Below are 11737 nucleotides of genomic sequence, written 5' to 3' on the forward strand. Positions count from 1 at the left end.
TGGGAAGGGGGATGCGGGGTGCCCAGCCCTGGGGGATAAGTGGCAGGAGCCCACCGGAATGTTGAGGGAAGGTGGTGGGCTGAGCTGGGGAAATGAAGCAAGATGCTCAGACATGCCAGGAGCTGTGGTCCAGCCCAGCAGATACCCCAGCCAGCGGGGCTGGCGGAGGAAGCTGCCCGTCCCTGCTTCAGCATCCTCCTGGCACAAACCAGGGGAAACTGACAGCACCATGCCCTCTCTGACAGCACCCAGCACCCCATCGACTTCCCTGACTGGTGTGAAGCCCACTACGACTCCCAGACCTGCCAAATCTCAGTGGTGCAGAAGGCGAACCCTAGCCTGCCTTGCGTGAAGAGCATGGAGCATGAGTGGGGTTCGGCTGGCACCCCTGAGCCACTGAGCAACAAGGTGCTGGGCGCGGGGCTGAGCAGATAGAGGCTTGTCACACGACCCGTTGGCATCTCCCTCCCTCCTCCAGAGCATACTTCCCGCATGCTCCAGACCTGCCCCATCCCATAGAAACATCGCTGCTGCCATCTTCGAGAGAAACCACTATCTACACATTATTGTACTGACTTAATATTTACACCCTAGCGCTGCGATGGTACAGCTTTGCTTCTGCCTTCAGCTTCCTGAACCAAACTGGGGCCCCCGTCCCTGTGAGATGCCTTGCACACTGTGGGAATGTAGATCCAATGGGATCTCCTCCCAGGTGAGCCGAAAACCCTGCAGAAGAGAGTAGAAACCCAAATTATCCTGCATCGTGGCAGTCTTTGACTTCCACACCCAGCCTCAAGCTAAGCAGCAATGTCCTCCCTCCCAAACCTCATCCCCTTGCACAGCAGCTACCTGGGGAGCACCAAGGCCCTTTTCTGAAGGACTCATGCACCCTGGCCACCCCCTTCTCTGCCCCAGAGCACAGGGGGCACATCCCACCTCTGGAACCACTAGCTCCCCTGCTCCTGCAGGTCCCAGGGCTGGAGGGGATCCCCGGCGCTGCAAGCCAGCCCTGGGCAACACTGCAACAGAGCCAGCCTGGGGCAGGCAGTAGAATGGGGGGAAAGCACTAGAAGATGTCCCCAGTGAGTGGCCCCCACATCCCAGCTGCAGGGGAGCGGGGGCAAGAAGCCGGGTGCCCTGCTCAGGTTCAGGAAGATGAAGCAATCCGCCACGTGCCAGGGTGGAGCCGGCCACCCTGTCAGCCTGCCCCAGCTGGTGCCATGCCTGTGCTGTGCAGAGCCTTGTGTAGATGTTTCTGTTCTTGCAATAAAGGTATTACACGAAGAGGTCTCTGGCCTGTGAATCATGCAGGGTGGGCTGCATCCACAAGTGGGAACGGAGCAGGAAAAAGGCTCTTTGGAAAGGTTGAGTTTTGCACACTGAGACGTTTATTAGATTTCCATACAAAGGGGAAAACTCTTTGGAAGGTCTGGTAGAAATGAGCTGACTGTTGAGCAGGGAGACCTCCATCCCAGCTCCTGAGCACACAGCATGCATTCACTCCAGCTCCCGACAAGGACCCCAAGGCCAGCAGGATTCCTCGGCGACCAGGAGCACAGGCAGAGAACTGCTGAGGCGCTCAGTGCTTCTCGGTTTTGGACCACCACCATCACATGGCCACACACAATATGTGCTGGCAGCGCAGGGCCAGTCCACTTGGCCCTGACTCCTCTGGGTGAGGGCAGCGGGGGCACTGGGCTGTGTGCGTGAGACACCCCTCGCAAAAGGCAGGACGCACACCAGGGCAGGAGAACCTCACCTCGATGTTCAGACCTCTGCTTGCGGGTTGTGAAGGGGCAGGGCTTTCACCCAAGGTTGGGACAGGGCTTCACTGGAAGAACTCCTTTCCCCGTTTCCCGGGCTAGGCCTTTCCCTTTTGGAAGCCCCTCACATCAAGCACCTCCCTAGGAGGCAGATTTCTTTTTGGTGAGCACTGGGCCTTGCACCTTCACCCAGGCAGGAGGGGCCCAGCTACCAACTGCAGGCTGTAGCAGAAGATACCGCAACAAACACAGTGCTCCTCCACCCTCAAGCGGGACAGACTTGCCCGATGCCCACTTGGGCATCACAGATGAATCCAAGGGGACATCGGGATGTGTACCCTGCAGCACGCACCAGTTCCCACCAGTGGCACATGCTTGCAGCACCATCAGTCCCCTGCCAGCTGTCCACCCTTCAGATGGTGATGGAGTTAGTGCTGGAGAACTGAGATACGTAGGAAGCCAGGATGGGGTTGGTGGGAAGGACTTTGATGGGCAAGTCCCAGCTGAAAGTGTCTACTTCCATCTGCTCCACCCCAGTCCAGGTGACGGCCTCTGACTGGCTCCCACGAAGCACACAATTCCCCGCTGACTCCCTGGAGGTCACAAATTCAAAGTGCAGCCTCCACTTCAGGGACACTGTGGGAGAGAGAGGGGGTCAACAGCCAATATCACAAAACATAGGAACAGCAGCTGTCCCAGCGCTGGCTGTCCTGGCAAGGGGACACGCAAATAAACCCCCTCACAAAGGCCAGCTCCCTCCCACAGGACACAGCCCTGCTAAGCCAGGGCAAGGCTGGGGACATTACAGCCCTCCTGTGCAGACAAGCAGGGGTGGGTCCCTTGCCCGGTGGCCACTAACCGATGTTGGTGGTGAGTCCTGGGGTAGAGCTGAGCGGGATGGGCAGGCTGAAGCTGCTCTGGGCCGTGTGCAGGCAGGACTCCTGATGTCGAGCGTGCGTGCTGAAGGAGACGGGTTGCCCTCGCCGGCGCTGGAACTCCTCTTGGATGCTCTCCTCCGTCTGCAGGCTCACTGAGAACTGCAAGGCAATGGGAAGGGTGCTCAGTCTCACAGCCTCACATAGCCCTGGTGAAAACCCCCGGGGTACTCTGTTCCCAAAACGAGCTCAGAACTGGAGCTTTTCCCCACCTCACACCCCAAGGTCCCATTACAAATCCTCAGGAGAATCCCCACAGCACCCAGTGTCCCCTCTCTACCACACCTGAAACCCCTGCCTCTCCCCACAGCAACCCCAAAGCCAGCACTGACCTGCAGACACGGGATGTCTCCTTCGGAGAAGTTAAAGGTTCCAATGACATCCTCTCCGATCTTATACACCGTCTTAAAGATGCAGAATGTTCCCACCTTACCACGAGTGTTGCTGATGTTATACAGGTCTGCGGAGCAAGAAGAGCAGAGGGAAAAGGATTGTGGCAGAATGAGGCTCGGCTCCATGCAGAGCTCTGGATCAATTTGCAGAGCCCAGCAGACATGACCCCATGCTTGCTGCTTGGGTATAAAAGACAGTCCCTTGTGGCAGCATTCCCTTTGGGAAACACCTGCAGCGAGAGCAAGGTTTGCAAGAGCAAACCCCACACCAGCTGCAATATGCTGGGGAGAGGTCACTCTGGCTGATGTAGGAAGAGACTGAGACTGGCCAGAAGGAACCCGTGAGAAACAGACCCAATGGGCCCCAATGGAGCTGCTCCATGGCCACAGCCAGAGCTTCTCTTTGCCAGCGAGTGATTTTTGCAGTGAGGCTGAGCTGTGCTTCATGCCCAGCTTGGGAGAGCAGGTTTGAGCAGGGAGCGTGACCTACGTAGGCTGCGTCGGGAAGTGGCCACCATGAGCAGTTCTGTGGCCAGGTCTGCCAGGCGAGAGTCTTTCTTCAAGCCCTCCTCCTCCTCCAGGAAGGGGTTTGAGGGCGCAACGGCCTCATCCTGTGGGAACTGGTAATCCTTGAGCCCTGGGGAGAAGGCAAGACCGTCAGCGGGCAAGGGTGCACCTAAGCCTGTGCCTGCAGGGAGGGCAGCATGCAGCCTTACCGTGCAGCACGAGGACACGGAAAGGTACACGCAAGAGCTTGATGGGGGAGTTGACACGCTGGCAGCCGATGGTCAGCTTGTACACGTACTTCACTGACTGCCCCCGGAAAGAGGGAGGGCCATCTATGGGCAGCGTCTCACAGTACGAATCTGCAAGGAGAGCAGAAAAGGTTGCTTTCCAAGGCCAAAAGGAAGCTCCCAGAGCTGCTGCCCGCAGGCTCCCTGCACCAAGCGTTAGGACCAGCAGTGGTGCTCAGCTAGGGTCAGTGCCTAGTGCTTTCTGCCATGTCTTCTTTCCCGCAGCAGGCCAAGCATGTCCCCAGCTTCCCTGCACCAGAGCCTTGCTACTCACATCACATGCACCATCATCCAGACATTGGTTCCAGCACACACAACCACACACAAAAAATCTGCCTCAAAAGAATGTGAAAGATGTAAAATCCAGGAATACAAATACATGAGAGCTAAACTTACTCATCACGAGTTCAACCTGAATTTGCCTCTGCACACTCGCGCTGCACACCGCCTTCCTGACGCAGTTGCACTCTGTGGTTTCCCCAGGGCTCAGCCCCACGCGGCAGAGCGGTGCCAATCAGCATCTCACACTTCTTTTGATATTCACTTTACAGAAACCCCAAACTCAGCAACAAAAATTAGCTTCTTCCTGTGTTTTTCTCTGAAGCACCAGATCTAAATGGCCAAGAAACAATTAGACCTTCACAACAACCTGTGGCGTACCCTCCTTGACAAACTGACGACTTAGACCACAAAGCCTCTGACTCCAAGACCTCTGAGATGCTGAGGCCTGGCTCTACACCACATTCAGTCCTCCCAAAGCCCCTTGGCCACCACACAAACCCCAATACTTCTTGACGCAGCATGAACGATACTGCAGCTTTCCCAAACCGCATGCTGTACAATAAGAAAGGCGCAAACAGCGAACTGTGGAAAGTCTCCACCTCTCTGGCTTGCCCACTGTAATGCAGATACACCCTGCCAGAGGAAGGGCAGCATCCTGCTACGAAACCACAGATCCTTCCCCATGTCTGGCACATCCTAACATTCAGGCTTAGATTAAAAGCCAGGGTTACATTTTAAATATAACTCCTAGATTTAAAGGAACAGGACTGGAAGGAGGTAAAAAGGCCATGCTAGTGCATAGTGTCCACAGGCTGTCACACCTTAAAGCATAAGGCTGTCCTGCTGGACCGGGGGGCTGTGAGTTGTGCTGACAGGCAGGAAAATCAGGTATTTCTAAGGAAGGATGCAAAAGTCTGTAGCCCCCTGCACCAGGCTTAACAACAGTGATCACAAAGACCTTCACGTTCAGTAAGGATAACCTGAGCAGAGACCACCACTGCCTGAGGACAACAGGTGATTTGCTACCTGGTACAGGAATGCTGAAACTCGGGAAGTCCCAGCTTCTGTGCATATCCCAGAAGGGAGCACATTCCTGGTGCTACAGATGCCTTCCTTAGCCACCCGCTGGACCCGCTGGCTGGGCTCCTGACCCGTGCCCAGGCTGCTTCCATTTCCTCCCTGCTCTGTGATCTACCAAATATTTGAAGGTATTACACAACAAGAGAGGAGGCTAAAACAGCCACAGAAATTACTTGAGGGCTTGAGAAAATGTTCTGTGGTGACAAATTTAAAGAGCTGAGTCTGGGCAGTGTGTCAAAGGGATGGGAGGTGAGTCAACTTCAACATATAGGCACCGCAACAAGGGGAAGATACTGGGGAATAAGCTGGTCGGCATCTAAACCCAAGGCCTTTTATCAAGAGACAGCCTGACACAACATCAGTCATATGCGTCAGCTCTGGCTACCTAACAGTACTTTGCTGAAGCAGAATTAAGATTTCTTGGGGTTTTTTTTGCCTTTCCAAACTGTGCAGGAAAACTCAAAACTTCTGAAAAACAGGAAATGAAGAATTAAGATACACACCCACACGGCCTTAACTCTGCCTCCACGGAGCTGGCAGGAGCCCCCAGGAATGATCTGCAAGCTTGCCAGCTGCAGTCTCGCGTGAGAGGAGCAGCACGGCAGGCCGACAGGAGCAGTGTGAGTGGCCTGGCAAAGCCAAGGCTGTGATTCAGGGGTTTCAGTGCTAAAATGCCCAGTCCCACACACAGCAGCATCGCAGGCAGCACATTCAGTGGGGTACAACAGATGCATGTAACAGACAGCCAGGGGAAAAGGCTGTAACGTACGGCCAAAGAACCTTCCTACGGAAGCCCAACGCAGATGCAGGTTGCCTGTGCCAGCGTCACCCAGCAGCAGAGTGGACACACACACGCACACACAAAATACACCATCACTGGTGAGGACAGACTACATCAGCTTAGTTGGGAGCTGAACCCTCTTAACTCACTCTCACTACTTGGTTGGGCTGTCATTGATCTGCTTTCCCAGAGACTGTTAAACTTGCCTGAGATGTGCCAGAAAAAGGGGCATCCCCCAGCTCCCCAGGAATGGATGCCCCAGCCTCACAACAGCCAGCAGCGAGGAGCACAGGAGAACTCAGGTGAGCCTAAGGCCAGGTGAGATTTCTGCTTCTTTCTCCTCCTCCCTGGCATGACCACTGTCAGAAAGCTCAGGGGACCTTGCCTCCAGTGCGGCAGTGCCAGGCCCTTTCCCCTACATGCTGCTGGAGAACAGTAAGCCTGAGCGGTAAGTCTGTAGAACAGTAAGTCGATAATTAAAGGTGCTCAGGCAATAGCCTTTGTAGTTTAGCAGACAGAGCTCCAGACAGCGCTGCCCCACCCGCTAACCACCTAGCCAAGTCAAGTCAGTTTTGAACTCTCTGCCTTTCGCTCCAGTCAGGTCTCTCCAAGCCTAGAAAGACAGGAGACACCAAACAGCCTCAAAACCAGCACATCTCAGCCCTCTGCTCCGTGGTCTCACTTGCAGCTCTGTCCTCACCTCCCCAGAGCTCAAGGCTCCAGCAGAGCCCACCACAGGCACTGCCTCTCTCCTCCCTTTGCTCTGTGGCTAGAGAAGTGTCTGCCAACCATTTCCAGAAGATTCCCAGGACAATCCGAGTGAGTGCAGCCTGCAATGCCTGACCTTATGCTGCTGCTGGACCATGGGCGGCTGGAACACAAAGGAGATCCAACATGAACTGACCAGCTAGGTCACGCAGCCACAGACCAAAAGACAACAGCACATGTCATGTATTTTAGCAGCTGTCTACTCAGGTAGAAGAAGCTGCCTCGAACAACAAAAATGAGCTGCTGCAAATTCCTTGTGAAAAGGATGGAAATTTCTCTAAACAATAAAAGGGAAAGTAGTGATGAAGGAGAGCTTAAAGGGGAACCAGTGGAAGGATGCTGTCTGAGGGCTTTGGAGAAACGGTGCGCCCTGAGCAGAGACGAGAAGTGCTCACTTTTACAGCAGGAAAACCAGAACAGGCAGAAGACTCCAGGACAGCCACCACCTGAAGGGTAAGCTCAGACCTTTGGAGGATGCTAGCCTAAATCCTGAGAATACTTCAGTGTGGATGAAGAAATAAAGGCAGGGAAATGCAGTTGTCTGAACTGCTCCTTAAGCTGCAGCCAAGTATTTCAAAACACTTTATGCCTTGCAGCTACACAACAGACCTGCAACAAAGGATGCCGGCCAGGGGCAGGACTGAGGGATACATTGCAGTACGCAGCCCTCACACAGCAGAGAACAGAAGCTGGGTGATGCTCCCACCAAAGCACCTCGCCTTCCACAAGCACCAGGGTCTCCCACTTGCAGCACCCAGGTCTGCAAAGTCAGCTTTGGGAGTGGAGCTCCTCATAGGCAAGCCCTCTGAGGGGGGAAGACAAGACAGGACTCACAGGACTTTGACTCCCCGGGATCCAGTCGCAAGTCACAGAAGAGAATCTTTGGTGGGGTGGACAGGATACACTGACCACGCTCTCCTGGAAGAGAAGAAGAATCACATGAAGAAGAACCTTGGGCTATGCCCAGGCCAGCTGGCCTTAGTGTCATGGGGAGGAACGGGCACGATAGGGGGCCGAGGAGGAAACATCTCAGATCATGAGACATTCCCAAAACAGCTGGACAGACAATCCTCTTGTTTCACTCCAAGTTTGTGCTGCTCTGCTCTCAGTATTAGCAAGGTCTGGCAGCAGTCATCCCCTCTGCTCTCAGTATTAGCAAGGTCTGGCAGCAGTCATCCCCAGGGAATCACACAAGGAAAACAACAAGGACTTCCCACTTGCTGCCCTCAACACACAATTCCCGCTCGCCATGTTCTCACCGTCCCTTGCCCGGGTTACAAGAGTGGCACTCACCTCTGTTGGGGACAAAGACTGTCTCGTTCTCTGCCTGCACATCGTGCTTGCTGCCATCCGAGGGAGGAAGCGCTACCCGGTTCTCGCTGGCATGAAACTGGCAGTGGATCTGGGCACTGGCCCACGCTAGCATCTCACTGCGAGAAAAGAAGAGCAACACTGTTGTCTACACTTTAAACCTGAATCACAGCACACATGAATTGGGAGAAGAGCAGCTCTTGCTGCCCAGCATCGTGCAGGACTGCTTTTCCAGAAGAAAGACAGCCTTGCTTCAATGTCACTGAAGCCACTCTCACAGCTCCCACTCCAAACAAGCCTTCAGAGCAACCCTGAGCTGGCGTGCTGACCCAAAGCCGCTTCCACCCCAGGTGCTGCCAGCAGTTTCACCCAAGGGCCAGCTCTGTGGCCCGAGGGCTCCTGTTTAGAGGAAACATTTGCAGTCTGAGACACAGCAGCTTGGGTACAGCACAGACACGGAGCAAGACCCCTCTCCAAGAAGCCTGCTGTATACACGTGGCAGAAGACAGAAGAGCAGTGTAGGTTGACAGACACCATTTCCATGGAGACAGAGACAAGGTGGCCCATGCAGAACCTCACAGTAGTCTTCCAACACACTGAGGTCAACTGTCCTGAGATCCAGTCCAAAGTCTTATTCACTCAGTCTCCTTCCTCATCACCCTTAGCTTGGAACTGGCCACAGGCCATACTCCTGAGAGGACACCTCTAAGCTGTCATGCATGGGCAGGCCTGGCAGAGGGCTTTTAGCCATGAAGAGCTAAATCCAAAGCTAGATGTGATATGCAGAGCAGCCCTGGGAAGCACCTCCGGCAATAATGCAACCTGGCAAATTCAAAAGCAAAAAATATCTGCAATCTGGGTTCAGTGGCCCCTGCCCACAGCACTCAGCTGCCATGAGCTCGAAACTCCTCAGGACAGGTAGGACAGACACATTCCCTCCCCACAGCACCGTCCCCCTCAAGAACATCAAACCCTCGTTGCATCAGACCAGAGAAGGAACTAGCTTCTCCTCTTGATGCTAGGGATTCACTGACAGCTAAAGGGGGGCAAGGCTGTCATTCCACCCTCTCTCTGTACAGCCGCAAGAATTAAGTTGCATCCAGCGTGGAAAACAGCCTCATGTTTTGGACTCTGGTACAACCTCAGCCATTCCACAGCACATTTACCATGGCATTACTGACACCTTTCAGTTTCCAAAACACTCATCTATTTTTATTTCAACAGCAGTCTCATCAGTTTAGCCAGTGCATCCTTCCTCTGGTGTTTTCTAACATCATGATCTGATTAGTAAGCACTGACACCAGAGTTTTAGGCGGCACAGGGATTTTCTGCAGCACATGGATATCTCTTGAAGTGACACATCAGAGCAGCTAAACATCTCGACAAACCAGAGAAAAAGGTGTGATGCATTCGTTCGAGCTGACTAACAATTTGCTATTTGATCTTTTGTATGTGCTGGCTGCCTTTACCCAAACACGCGTTGGTGACTCTACTCAGTTACCTCTAACCCCACAATTGTAATTTCGTACCTTCAAAAGTATCAGCATGGCTTTTCCATGAGGGCTGCTTTAAAGTTTTGTATCTTAACATATCTGCTATACGGAAATAGACAGAAATGCTCTTGCTTAAGAAACAGTGTTAACCAATTTTATTTAAGCTTAACATAATTACAGTACCTTCACACAGTGTATTTTGAATCTCTCTAAATTTTTATTTTCTTTTATTTTTCCCAGTATTGCCCAATAATATGCCACTGGAACATTCACATTGTTTTAAACAGACGCCCAAACAAAATTTGCATGTGCATTCCTATCAGCAGACCTGGCTTGTCCAGCCAGCAGGATGCAGAAGGATCCTGCGTTGGTGCTGAGGTCATTTCCCGCCTCTCTTACCTGCCTCTACAACTCCTGTAGCCCACAGAGGCTGTGCTCCACGCAGCCTTTGGGCAGGAGACCTTTGCTTCCTGTAGGCCTCGTACACCACAATCAAATTAACTTTCTACCAGTTACTTACTGCCCTTTGGTTCTGTCCCGACATTTGAAATGTATGCCTTTCAGTCCCTCTACCTGTGCTGCAGCTTTTGCCAGTCCTGAAAGACTCTCGTTCCCAACGTGTCTATTTGCCTGTTGCAGTGACTCTGCTTTGATCTGGCTCCTACCTTTACACAACCCAGGGCCTCCATTTCCAAACCACCAATCTATTTGGTGTTGCCACTTGTATGACTTAGCCAGGTCTCATCAGTTTGATCACCTGCTTTATTAAAAGCTGCCTTTTTTTACCATGAGGAGGTTTTCTACAGACCAGAGCACACCTGAAGCTCCCATAACTGAACTGCAAACCTCCAACACTGCTCCACCTCATATCCTTGCAGTCCCATATGCTTCGGAACCGGGAAAAACAGCACCATCACCACACAAGACAAAACTCTGGAAGGCTAGATGCTTATGCCCAGCTGAATTTGAAAGCTGAACTCAGCAGGCAAGAGGAACCAGGCAGAAACGATGAAAAGTTAAGGAAGGCAATAAACAAAGACGACCAGCAGCAGTAATAAAAGAGACTGCTCTGCTGTTGCTGAGACTGCAAGTAGTGAAAACGAGTACACCAAAACTATCAGGTGTGAAATGCGTACTGGTGTTGAGAAGGTGCTGAACCTGACAGGGTTGGAAACTTCCCAGGAAGGCCTCAAGATGACAAAGCACTCTCCAGCTCGTGGAGAAGCAGACAAGGCCACACACTCAGCAGACACGGAGGCTTGGGGTGACTACTTAGGATGTGGAGTCACTCCCTGTGAGCCAATATAGGAAGCTCCCATCTTCTCATGTTACCTCAACACCTATTTTGGGCATGGTTAATCACAAGGAGATATGCAGTGCTCAGAGGTTGGGCCACAGAAAATGCTGCTACAGAAGGCTGCCTCCTTCTGATGTCAGGCAGTGCTCACCCCTTGCCTGTCAGCTCTGGATCCAGGGATCACACTGATATGTCAGGGCTCTGCTGGACAGAGAGAGCTCCTTCCCTACATGTAGGAAAAAATGACGTTATCTGGATGTTGCCCTGTAAGACTGTCACAGAATCATGGAATGGTTTGGATTGGAAGGCACCTTAAAGATCATCTAGTTCCAACCCCAGTGCCACGGGCAGGGACACCTTCCAGATGGCCCAGCTGCTCAAAGCCCAACCTGGCCTTGAACACTGTCAGCCTGGTGTAACTAGATACGCCACCCTGACAGCCAGTTTGGCTTCAATTTCTGCTAGCAGCCCTGTACCGAGAGCTCACCTGAGGGGCAGCTAAGAGCATCTCTAACCGCATGCTTTTTTCCTCGCCTCCTTCTTGGGGGCAGAAAACCTGAACAAGCCCCTTGGTTTAGTGATGGCACAAAGCACCTCGGGCAGGGAAGTCACCACTGGCGGAGCTGGCAGCATTGCCCCACAACCCAGCCAGGACTATATCTGGCTGCTCGGGCAGGAAAGGGAGGCCGTTGCCTCGGGAGGGACCAGGTCAGCTCCGCCACTTGGAGGCTTCAGGCACCGAACGGCTCCACTGGCACAAGGCTGCTGCCGCGTTACCTGCTGGCGGAGGTCGACGAGGCCGATAAGGGGTTGGTGAAGGTGATCACACACTCCAGCACCT

The 11737-nt window shown here is 53.2% G+C and overlaps 2 protein-coding genes across 2 annotated transcripts in view; one reads left to right on the plus strand and one right to left on the minus strand.

Moving 5' to 3' along the window:
• The window catches only part of MSMP (microseminoprotein, prostate associated), a 1415-nt gene extending 980 nt beyond the window's left edge, over window positions 1-435 (plus strand). Inside the window, exon 3 of the mRNA XM_009876527.1 lies at window positions 227-435. Within this exon, the coding sequence (XP_009874829.1) occupies window positions 227-435 (209 nt within the window). The remainder of the gene's footprint in view (window positions 1-226) is intronic.
• Window positions 436-2175: 1740 nt separating this feature from the next.
• RGP1 (RGP1 retrograde golgi transport homolog (S. cerevisiae)) lies at window positions 2176-11732 on the minus strand (the record flags this gene model as incomplete). The annotated part of the gene is made up of 8 exons (XM_009876528.1): window positions 2176-2399; window positions 2623-2800; window positions 3031-3158; window positions 3581-3727; window positions 3807-3956; window positions 7630-7713; window positions 8089-8225; window positions 11674-11732. Coding segments are annotated over 8 exons (1107 nt in total), but the record flags the coding sequence as incomplete, so codon positions are not given.
• Window positions 11733-11737: the final 5 nt, after the last annotated feature.

Source organism: Apaloderma vittatum, unplaced genomic scaffold (assembly GCF_000703405.1).
Source record: "Apaloderma vittatum isolate BGI_N311 unplaced genomic scaffold, ASM70340v1 scaffold36419, whole genome shotgun sequence".
In the NCBI taxonomy this organism is placed as follows: Eukaryota; Metazoa; Chordata; class Aves; order Trogoniformes; family Trogonidae; genus Apaloderma; species Apaloderma vittatum.